The sequence below is a fragment of the Elgaria multicarinata genome, chromosome 1 (genome assembly GCF_023053635.1).
Source record: "Elgaria multicarinata webbii isolate HBS135686 ecotype San Diego chromosome 1, rElgMul1.1.pri, whole genome shotgun sequence".
Taxonomy (NCBI): domain Eukaryota; kingdom Metazoa; phylum Chordata; class Lepidosauria; order Squamata; family Anguidae; genus Elgaria; species Elgaria multicarinata.
The window spans coordinates 6,763,538-6,775,902 of record NC_086171.1 but is presented as its reverse complement, the minus strand read 5'-3'; the positions used below and the strand labels follow the sequence as shown (position 1 = coordinate 6,775,902).

Here is a 12,365-nt window from a genome sequence, read left to right as displayed (position 1 = left end):
CCTGGCAAGCCATGTATCCAGAAGGAATTTTTACCCACCTTGGCTTGGTGGCTAACCACAAGGCTGGTCATCCAATCCGAGAGGTCATTCCAAATGGCACATATCTCACTATAATCACTTGACCAGGCTGAGGATGCATGGGATCTTAAAGAGCTATGGGCAATACTCACCCCCATCCCCTACAACACCATCCCAATGTCATAAGGAGAGCTAAACACTACTGAAAGGCTGCTTCTGGGGGTTGGGATCTTTACCATCAGCCAGCCCCATGTCCATCTGCAGCTCCTTCTCCTTGGAAGAGCCTGTAACCAAAGCAGGACTAGATCACCAACTGCCAGGGCCAGGAGAGACCGCCATATACACTTCAACACACTGCTACTGTATAATACCTTAATGTGGATTTTAATTGTAAGATGTTTTGGGAGCTGAACTTAGTTGAAATTAAACCCTAAAGTGATACAGTCCACATAGTTCCCACCACCACCACCAATTACATTTATATCCCAACTTTCCACAAAGGAGTTCAAGGCGGTGTACATTTATTTATTTATTTACATTTATATACCACCTTATTTGCTAAAAAGCCATCACAGAGGTGAACAACTAAAAAGAAATCCCATTGCATTTTATCATCACAACAACCCTGCAAGGTAGGTTAGACCGAGAGATGGCCGAAAATCACCCAACGAACCCTTCCAAGAGCACTTCCAAATGGACAACTCCTACTGCTATCTACCAAAAGCCACTGAGTAGATATTCTGACTGTCCTTTAACGTTGTCAATTTTTGCATTGTATTTTATCATGTTGCATTTTATGGTTTTGTTGTGAACCGCCCAGGGAGCTTTGGCTATTGGGCAGTATAGTAATGTAAGAAATTAATTAACAGATTTTGGGGTGGTTAGGCGGGGGAGGAGGAAGAGATAAGTGTTGAGAAACCATGGCATGTCTACATTTTGATATTTGGGCTCCTCAAAAGTCCATGCACGAGGGCAGGGCGACGTGATAAAATCTATGGCCCCACCATCATCACAGACATGCTTGGTGGGAATGTGGGAGAGGGCCTTCTCAGTGGCTACTCCAAGGCTCTGGAACTCCTTTCCCATGGAGGCTAGACCGTCTCTCTCGCCTTGCTATAGTTCCAGAGGCAGGCAAAAACTTCTTTCTTCCAGCAGGCTGTATGGAATAGTCCGGGCCTGTTAATCCGCTGGAGTTTGCATTGTCATTTGCCTTCTACACTTTTAAAAACGTTTTACTATTACAACTGGTTTAATTATATTTAACTTCTGTATACTTGTTTATGTGTTTCAATTGTATATGTTTTTAATTTTGTAAAGCTGCCTTGAGTCCCAGTATTGGGGAAAAGGCAGGATTCAAGTAAATAGCATAAATAAATAAGTATCCACAGCAGGAACAAAACCTGAATCCAGCTCTGACCAGCCTGAGAGCTCCATTAGAAGAGCGTTTTATTGCATGCTCCTTACTGGGCACTCACGGATTTTCGCAGGTCCCCCTCACAATGTCGTCTGCCTCCCGCCCCTTCTAGCCTTCTTTGCGCCACGAAAAACAGCAACCCATTAAGTACTTAAAAGGTTGTCACACAGAGGAGGGCCAGGATCTCTTCTCGATCCTCCCAGAGTGCAGGACATGGAATAACGGGCTCAAGTTAAAGGAAGCCAGATTCCAGTTGGACATCAGGAAAAACTTCCTGACTGTTAGAGCAGTACGACAATGGAATCAGTTACCTAGGGAGGTGGTGGGCTCTCCCACACTAGAGGCCTTCAAGAGGCAGCTGGACAACCACCTGTCAGGGATGCTTTAGGGTGGATTCCTGCATTGAGCAGGGGGTTGGACTCAATGGCCTTGTAGGTCCCTTCCAACTCTGCTATTCTGATTCTACTACTTAAAGACGTTAGTTGCCACTGGCTGAGTTCAGACAACACGCTAATCAATGGTTGTTTCACATTCTGTTCCTATTACCCCCCACCCTGTTGATTAGCATGTCATCGAAACTCAGCCACTGTCCCCTGCTGTGTGCAGGGGAAGCAGCAGGATCAAAACAGCCCCACTAAAAGGGCCAAACGCAAGTTGTTTACTTCCTCTTTCAAAAGAGGAAGTAATGAGGGACAAACGGAGGTAAGAAAATAGATTTTCTCCTGCGTGTGGACCGCGTGTTAAAGTACTGCCAGGTGAGGCTTTTATGGTGTGATTGCCCTGCCTTATGCATGGCATTTTATCGTGGAGGAGGGTGGGCGGGCGGTCCACTGGCAATGCCGCCCACTTGTAGCCCTCCCATGTTTCCCTGTGGCTCCTTCCACCTTTTCCCCCTCACCACAAAAAAACACACACATCAAGTTGGACCCCCCACCTCTCCCCAGGGCTAACTGCCATCTTCACCCTGTGAGGAAGAAGATGCGAGGGAGACTGGAGCAGGCAGGGATCATCTGAGCCTGCTTCAGTTGGACCCACCCCCCACCCCAGGGCTATCCTCTTCACCCTGTGGGGAAGAAGGAGCTGTCAGTTTGCCCCTCCATTGGGAGATGAGAGGACAGAGCAGGGCCTTCCCACCAGCCTAAACAGTCTCCTTAATTTCTTTTTATTTTCTCCCTCTTCCCTCCCCATCCCTTTTTCCTTGCATGTCATGTATTTTTTTTAGAATGTAAGCCTGAGGGGGTAGGGACTGTCTTCTTTATTGATAAACTGTAAGCCGCTCCGAAAGCTTTTTTGGCTGAGGTGCGGGATAAAAATACTCTAATATAAAGAAAGAAAGAAAGAAAGAAAGAAAGAAAGAAAGAAAGAACACAGGCCCTTTCTACACCTAAGGGTTATCCCAGGCCAATGGAGGGGGTCGTCCCTGCCTGCTCCCGGGATCCCCTGTGTGTCATTTGGATGCACAGGGACGATCCCAGGATATAGGCATAGGGCGTAGACGTGCCTAGAGTGTAAGGAGGAAAAAGCGGGATAGGTGCGGGATGCATTCGGAAGGGTGTGGAAGCACCCTTGCCTAACACACAAACCCCACAAGCCTTCTGGCTCTACCCACCGGCCCTCCTCCTGGGATCTCCTGTATGTCATTTCGATGCACAGGGACAATCCAGGGATACAGGCATAGGGCGTAGACATGCCCAGAGTGTAAGGAGGAAAAAGCAGGATAGGTGCGGGATGCATTCGGAAGGGTGCAGAAGCACCCTTGCCTAACCAACCAACCCCCTCTCAAGCCTTCTGTCTCTACCCACCACCCCTGCTCCTGGGATCTCCTGTGTGTCATTTGGATGCACAGGGACGATCCAGGGATACAGGCATAGGGTGTAGACGTGCCCAAAGTATAAGGAGGAAAAAGCGGGATAGGTGCGGGATGCATTCGGAAGGGTGTGGAAGCACCCTTGCCTAACACACACACCCCACAAGCCTTCTGGCTCTACCCACCGGCCCTGCTCCTGGGATCTCCTGTGTCATTTGGACCAACCAACCCACCCCACCAGCCTTCTGGCTCTATCCCCCCCCTCCCCAGCCCCCGAGCCACTGGCCCTACTCCGGGGATCCCCTTTGGATGCACAGGGACGATCCAGGGATACAGGCATAGGGCGTAGACATGCCCAGAGTGTAAGGAGGAAAAAGCGGGATAGGTGCGGGATGCATTCGGAAGGGTGTGGAAGCACCCTTGCCTAACACACACACCCCACAAGCCTTCTGGCTCTACCCACAGGCCCTCCTCCTGGGATCTCCTGTATGTCATTTCGATGCACAGGGACAATCCAGGGATACAGGCATAGGGCGTAGACATGCCCAGAGTGTAAGGAGGAAAAAGCAGGATAGGTGCGGGATGCATTCGGAAGGGTGCAGAAGCACCCTTGCCTAACCAACCAACCCCCTCTCAAGCCTTCTGTCTCTACCCACCACCCCTGCTCCTGGGATCTCCTGTGTGTCATTTGGATGCACAGGGACGATCCAGGGATACAGGCATAGGGTGTAGACGTGCCCAAAGTATAAGGAGGAAAAAGCGGGATAGGTGCGGGATGCATTCGGAAGGGTGTGGAAGCACCCTTGCCTAACACACACACCCAAGCCTTCTGGCTCTACCCACCGGCCCTGCTCCTGGGATCTCCTGTGTCATTTGGACCAACCAACCCACCCCCCCAGCCTTCTGGCTCTATCCCCCCCCTCCCCAGCCCCCGAGCCACTGGCCCTACTCCCGGGATCCCCTTTGGATGCACAGGGACGATCCAGGGATACAGGCATAGGGTGTAGACATGCCCAAAGTGTAAGGAGGAAAAAGCGGGATAGGTGCGGGATGCATTCGGAAGGGTGTGGAAGCACCCTTGCCTAACACACACACCCCACAAGCCTTCTGGCTCTACCCACCGGCCCTGCTCCTGGGATCTCCTGTGTCATTTGGACCAACCAACCCCCCCCCCCCAGCCTTCTGGCTCTATCCCCCCCCCCCAGCCCCCGAGCCACTGGCCCTACTCCCGGGATCCCCTTTGGATGCACAGGGACGATCCAGGGATACAGGCATAGGGCGTAGACCTGCCCAAAGTGTAAGGAGGAAAAAGCGGGATAGGTGCGGGATGCATTCGGAAGGGTGCGGAAGCACCCTTGCCTAACACCAACCAACCTCCTCTCAAGCCTTCTGTCTCTACCCACCACCCCTGCTCCTGGGATCTCCTGTGTGTCATTTGGATGCACAGGGACAATCCAGGGATACAGGCATAGGGCGTAGACATGCCCAGAGTGTAAGGAGGAAAAAGCGGGATAGGTGCGGGATGCATTCGGAATGGTGCAGAAGCACCCTTGCCTAACCAACCAACCCCCTCTCAAGCCTTCTGTCTCTACCCACCACCCCTGCTCCTGGGATCTCCTGTGTGTCATTTGGATGCACAGGGACGATCCAGGGATACAGGCATAGGGTGTAGACGTGCCCAAAGTGTAAGGAGGAAAAAGCGGGATAGGTGCGGGATGCATTCGGAAGGGTGTGGAAGCACCCTTGCCTAACCAACCAACCCCCTCTCAAGCCTTCTGTCTCTACCCACCACCCCTGCTCCTGGGATCTCCTGTGTGTCATTTGGATGCACAGGGACGATCCAGGGATACAGGCATAGGGCGTAGACGTGCCCAGAGTGTAAGGAGGAAAAAGCGGGATAGGTGCGGGATGCGTTCGGAAGGGTGTGGAAGCACCCTTGCCTAACACACAAACCCCACAAGCCTTCTGGCTCTACCCACCGGCCCTGCCCTGGTGAAGTGGGGGTGGGGCAGAGGGGGGGAAGGGAAGCCGCCTCCACATGGCCTTTTCCCCTTCAGCCTTTGGGAGAAGGAGGGAGGCTTTGGCCTTCACAGGAAGAGGAGGAGGAGGGGGGGGCAACACACTGCTACTCTCCCTCGCCCCCCCACCCCAAACCCACCCGGGCCCCATTATCCTCCCCGTCCCCCGCAGAAGAGCCTCACCTCTGGCCGCGGGGCCCCTCCTGGGAAGGGAACAGCCAGAGCGCGAGCGCCGTCCGCCACCATCTTATCCCGCTCCCTCCCCCTTTCCCGCCTCAGCAACGGGCGGGCGCCGACTGACGGACGGACGGAGAAAGGGGCGGAGCCTCTCTGCCAGGCTCCAACCGTCCCTGCCCTCCGAAAACTGACGCGAAAAGCCTGGAGGGAGGGAAGGAGGGGGCGGGCTTCGGCGCCACTACGTCACCGCGCGCTCTTTTCCCGCCGCCGCGGAACGCGAACGTTCGACCCGCCACTCAGCGCGCGCGCGCGCCCTCACACTACAAGTCCCGCCCCCCCCCCGCTTCAAGCTCAACCGTTTACCTCAGAGAGGCCGTTAACGGCTCTCAGTTTGAGCGGCAACGGCTGAGTTTGGGGGGAGGGGAGGGACAAACACACGCACCACCCCTATATAAGGAGAGGGAGAGTTTGCTGCTGCAGGAGTATGACAAGGGGCTTAAAAGATTAGGGATCATCCAGGCTTGTCAGACACAAATCTTAAAATGTCCATATGGTTATAATTTATATGCATGTATGGGTGTGTATAGATTTGAAAACCATGCGCCCATTTTATACACGTTTACGTCTGACAGGGCACAGTTATGACAGTTATTCCTTAATTCCCCACATATAATCTCTTCACCAGCTGCCAATTAGTTCCCTGGCGAAGTAGAACCATAGAACTGTGGAGTTGGAAGGATCCACAAGGTTCATCTACTCCAGTGGTTCCTAAACTTTTTCAGTTAACCGCCCCCTTGGGTCCACAAACTCACGCCCAGTGCCCCCTACCCTACACTATAAAAATCGTTATTCAGAATAGCGTTTTTCAATTACCTGCTAAGGAAGATAATAACAATAAAATTCAAAACAGTAACAATTTAATATTTATTCAAAATCTGAAGCACCTGCCGCAGGTCCTGAGGGAGGGAGGGAAAAGAGAGTGAAGGCCTCTGTTTTGCAGCCAGCGTGGCAGGGCACACAGAGCAGGATATGTCTCTTCATTAGCATTTTGGTGCTTTTGAAACATTTCAATTCACCGTTAAAAGGACTCTTGTTAAACTGTATTAATGCATGTGTGGATTCTTCCCCTATATGGTTTGGAACCAAACTACCTTTTCCCATAAAAATGTCCCTGGGTTTTAAGACCTTCTGGAGAGGCGCTTCTCGGAAAAGACCACCTCGAGCGCCCCGCCGCCGCCTCTTTACCTCTTAGCGCCCCCCTGCCGCCCCCTGCCTCTTAGCGACCCCTATGCAATCCCAAGGGGGCAGTACCGCCCACTTTAGGAACCACTGATCTAGTCCAACCCTCTGCCATGTGCAGGAAAACCCATTCAACCATCCATGAGAGGTGGCTGTCCAGCCTCTCCTTAAAAACCTCCAGAGATGGAGAACCCACAACCTCTGTTGATAGACTGTTCAACTGTTGTACGGATCTTTCCGTCAGGAAGTTTCCCCTTCTATTTCATCGAAATCTTGGTAGCTGTACTTATACCCATTATTTCAGGTCCTAATTTCTGCGGCCATGGAAAATAGCTCTTGACCCTCTTCCCTGTGGGATCCTTGCATGTACCTGAATGCTGCTCACCTGTCTCCCCTCAGTCTCCTTTTCTCCAGACTGAACATCCCAAGTCCCTTCAGCCTGTCCTCATAGGGCTTGTCCTCAAGTCCCTGTATCATCTTCGTCGCCCTCCTTTGAACCTGTTCTTCTAACCTGTCAACGTCCTTCTGGAAATGTGGTGCCCACAATCGTACATGTGCCAAGCAGAGGAGGAATAAGGACTTCACACGTCTTTTCCTACTTCCCGGACCCTTATAGAGGCTGTCTGCAGTAGCAGATTTGGGGGTGCCATTATAGGCAGGAACAGGGAGAGCAAGAAAGCTGCAGAGAAACCTTTCCAGCTCACCCATCAGTATCCCCTTTAATTTCACCCCTAAATGCTCCCACTATCCACAGGGACTAGAAACTTGCTTTAAAAACGAAGTGAAAGCCAAGATCCTCACACGGCAGAATTCGGAGCCCACACACCATGTTGGTTATCACCTTCAAAGCCCTACATGGTTTGGGTCCAGGCTACCTGAGGGATCGCCTTCTCCCGTACGATCCGCCCCGCACACTCAGGTCCTCTGGGAAGAATTTACTCCAGCCAACAAAAACAAGGCTGACAACTAGTGTTGCAAAAATAGCTGGTTCCTTGGTGTACCAAGTCCAATACAGCACACAAGGAGGAGAGGAGATGAAGTATGGGTCTAACAATGTTTATTCTGCAGAATAAGAGACACAAGGAGCTAATTGCTGCAAAGCATGTGCCTACCTCGCAAGGGAGGTAGCTAGGTTTTATACACTATCTTGTTTGGTGCTGCATACGTAGACACCATCTTAACAGGAAATTTCTAGCTGAAAAAGAGAATACATTGCATTTTCTTTTGGCAAGCATCAGCACAAAGAGATAGGTACTCACTGTTCCTTAAGAGAAGATTAACTTGATTTTTGGTTATCTAGGAATGCTCCGACCCAGATATTCCGACTTTGCAACATTTCGTTAGCAACTACTGTAGCAACTCTGCCTCAGAGAGGGCACTTTTCACTAGTACCCAGAGGACCTTCTCTTCTGCTGCTCCCAGACTGTGGAATAGCCTGCCGGAGGAGATTCGTCAACTTGACAGTCTTTTAGCATTTAAAAGAACAATAAAGACTGATCTGTTCTGGCAGGCCTATCCAGTGGAATTTTAGGATACTTTTAGGATCCTAAAAGTGTATGCTGTGTTTTTAACAGTGTATGCTGTGTTTTTAATCAGTATTTTATGCTTGCTGTTGTTCCTCTCGATCCAATTGGAGAGGGGGGTAAGAAATAAATTATAATAATAATTAGATTTCTTTAAATTTCACAGGAGGCAAAGCCAAGCAAATTCTCATCCGAATCAGCTCAAATAAAATTCTATTAATTTGCACCTTGGTCAAGATCATACCAAAGCGATGGAAAGGTTTTGCATTTCTTTCCTGAGCTTAATTGCCATGCAAGGGAAGCTTTTGGGAGGGGGGTAGGGTGCGGAATTTGTAGCATAGAGGAGAGTTAACTTTTCTGGCCCAGCTCCAATCCCCCTTATTTATTTATTTATTTGATTACATTTTTATACCGCCCAATAGCTGAAGCTCTCTAAAAGCTGCCCCCTGCATGGCAATTAAGCCGACATAGAGAAACTCTTCCATTGGCACCAGTGGACACAAATAGTTCCAGAGTCCTGGGAAATAGGTTTGGGTCCGCATGGGCCGAGGCCTAGCAATGCCCCTGCTTTGCACGTATGTATGCTAACTAATCTAAGCTGTCCCACCAAATGTGTGGTGAAAGACTGAAAAAAACTGGGTCTGGAAAGGATTTTAAAAATCTGTGTCCTCCGATACGGTTGAGATGACAACCCACCACTCACTAGGACATCACTCAAGAATGGTACATTTGAGAATGGGCAACTTTCTGAAGCCAGATGATCTTAATTTGGCTTAATACTGGCTTTATGAACCCTTTGAAGGTTCTAGAAATTAATTGTGAACTGCCCAATAAAGCTTATAATAAAACAAAAGTAGATAACAAAAAAATAAAGTTGATCTGCTGATCTTGTATTAAGTGGGACCCTCACCACTTGAAAAAGCTCTACATTGGGTAGAAGCAATGGCAGTTTAGGGACAGTAGCCAAATGGAGCTGGTTTCTCAAGAGACCCAAGTGGATCGGGGCCTCTTCCTATCTCTCCATCTGCTACTGCCCAATGGGATGGCGACATCTATATAAACCATATTGCTAATGGCCATATTATTAGAGCAACAGATTGCATGATAGGTAGCAGTTCATACAAGTGAATGTCTGCCATGCAGCAGTCAAAAGGCACCCATCTGTCATGAAAGGCAGCCATGGAAATCGGAACTTTGATCCAACCACCTCCCCATTTACTTTTATCACCAAACTTGTGACACAAGCTTTTATGAGCTCTGGCTCACAAAGTCTTGTGCCACCAGTCTTCTAAGTTGCCATAAGCAGCTTTGTTGCGTTTGTGGCTCAAGATTAACACAACTGCCCTGCTGAAATTTCTCCAAGTTCTAGTTTTCTTGAGATGGCAGATTTCCTAACTTCTGGGATATTGGATGGATAAGCAAAGAGCTTCTAGCCCAGTATTTGGCTAAGCTGTTTTCAACTACAAGCCAGACTGCATGCCATTATTTTAAATTATAAACCACCTTGAGTGCACTGGCCAAAACATAGTAAATAACTACAATATTGTTTTTTTTAAAAACCACCAGGTTAAACAGCTCAACTGTACACTAACCCCAATAAGATAAATCACAAAGTCAGAGAGCATTTATTGACAGAGCAGTTAATGCTGATGACCTTTTACAATCAGATACCTGACACACATGACTATTTCCCAGATACTTTTACATTCTACAGCAACACCTCAGTATAGAGCGAAGTGCCCTTTGAGGAGATATTCCTATCTGTGCTGACGCTATCAGACTGGTCCCCTTTGAAAAGCTACTTGAGTTACATGTTGCATAATTCTGAGTCTCTGCCCAACATATGCTCTGCTTAAAATCCTGAGTATAATATTTCTTGAAGCACTGGGGAGCTTAGAAGGAGCTCAGAACCTGGATCTGGGATGCACCCTCGTTGAGCAGTGTAACCCACAGTCCCTTGCTGTGATCAGGGTCATCCATCATTCTGTGGGGAAGGAGGGAGGGAAAATCATCTGATGATGCTGCAGTTCCACCTGCCATATTTCCTCATGCGTACTAATACGGTGGAATTGTGTGCGTTTAATATGCAGTAGCGTCTTTAAAAATTGTACTGGAAGGAGAGATGCGGGGTGCTGGCAACCAGTAACAGAACAAGCACTCCATATTGGGTGGGAGAAGCTGAGCTAGGACCAAGGAGGTGCCAGGCACAGCAAGAGGAAAGGTGAGGAGATAGCCAGCTGCAGAGAAAGGAGTGGGGTGTGCATTTTGCTAGAAAGCTGCAACAATTTGTCAACTACTATGTAGCTGCTACACTCACTTGGAGGCTTCCCTACACATGAAGCCTTGCTCATGGGCTCCTGTATTAACTTATGCACACTCTCTCTTCTTCCAGGATTTTGCATAGCTGCATGTAATTGTACACAAGCACACTCAGCATTTCAGAGCCTGCGTATGGAAGTTATTGCATGAAGTATAAAAAGTTATGGAAGTGCCTTTATATGTGATTTTAATATTTTAATTTGGATCTTTTCCTGAAGTGGTTTTAAAACATTTTTAACCTCCATACAATTCTTTAAGATGAACAAGAACATCTTTTGTGACATTTAGGTTGGTTCATATAAAGGTATTTGCCCAACTGGGGATTTTAAATTTTCCCCTTTGTGGACCAACGTGGGTACCTTTCCTTTCAAAATCCTTCTTTTTAAAAAGCAAAACATTTCATACATTTGAGAGTGTATGGTGAAAGCCATCTTAGAACTGCAGCAACAATTCTGGAACTTCACATGTAGGACATGAGAAATTTCCTTTCCTCTGATTAACAACAGCACGGTGGTGGTGGGAATAAATTGTTCATAAATTGAGGAGAGTAAGCAGTTCATAAATTGAATTATAGTTTGCATTCACAGCAATCAACAGAACATATATGTAAAAGAAAACTAAGGCAGTGCTTTATAGTAGTTATTTGTTTGTGACAGCAGTTATTCTCAATGTTATAACTTGTGTCACTGAGGTTAGATAGGTAAATGTTTTCTATTCATAAATTATAATAAATATTTTATCCCAATCCCATAAAACTATAGCAAAATTCCATAGTAACAGTGTTGATCAAAGGAGTAATTACCCTACTCAGAAGCCTCTCTGCAACTCTCTTCAGTCTCTTAATAGTATTTTCTTATTTAATCATATAGTACTTCAGATTTTTTTTCTCCAGTAGCGACGACTTTCACCTGTTCACCCCCCTCCCAATTGGAACCGCTGCCAGAGAGAAAAATCAAAACAGCTGTGCAATCATTTCCTCTTATTTCATGATAAGAAAAAGCTGTGGCTGCTTTTGAGGGTGAGAGACCTGTAGTGACAGGAACTCTCCGCTTGCTCAGAGTGTAAAGCAAGGCATAGGTTGGAAAGGGATCCCCAGATGCAAATACTCATGCTGGTGGTTGTAACCAGATGCCAGTAGGAACACACAGAGGCTTCTACAAATGCAGTACCATATTAAGAGGTTATCAAGAGCTCAACTCCTATTTCACCTATTGTACAGAAAGAAAGAACAATTGAAGGAGGGTGTGAATGAAAGGGAGGGATGTTTGGCAAATTTAGGAAAGCATCTGTACTACAAAGTAATTGACTGAGCTTTCCAGAAAAAAGACACACACACACACACACACACACACACACACACACCTACATCACTGAGAAAATAGGTACACCAGAGCTCCTCTTGAACAAGTTTCATTGAAGTGTACGGTGTTGTGTGAGATCAACGCATGAATCATGGAAAGGACAAACCATGTGCCTGAGTGATCCTCAGGCCCATCAGGCGTCTTCAATAAGTAAGGCAATTGAGATTCAGCATAAAATTACTCTATTTATTGCCAGGTTTTGGCCACCATTTTGGAATGGAGGTACTGAGACTCACATGTGAATCAGCTGACATTTTTAGACGCAGGGGCTCATTTATGTTAGCCAATCGCAACAGCGCTAACCCAAGCTCGCCGCCTCCAGCCCGGTACTTCCCAGCGGGCTTTCCTGATTCTGAAACAATTTCAGCACCCTCAGGGATGCTCTCAGAAGGCGCGGGAGAGGAAAGCTCTATTGGTAAGAGGCGTTTGCGGATGACGCCCATATGATGGGTCCTAGCTGTTAACTCCTGACCGATATAACAACCTTTG

General features: G+C 48.1%; 1 protein-coding gene across 1 annotated transcript in view; it reads right to left on the bottom strand.

The window, feature by feature from the left end:
* The window catches only part of LOC134413350 (meiosis-specific coiled-coil domain-containing protein MEIOC-like), a 31,472-nt gene extending 25,964 nt beyond the window's left edge, over positions 1-5,508 (bottom strand). Inside the window, exon 1 of the mRNA XM_063147535.1 lies at positions 5,441-5,508. Coding sequence (XP_063003605.1) covers positions 5,441-5,503 — 63 coding nt within the window. The 5' untranslated portion in view covers positions 5,504-5,508. The remainder of the gene's footprint in view (positions 1-5,440) is intronic.
* Between the last annotated feature and the right edge of the window lie 6,857 nt (positions 5,509-12,365).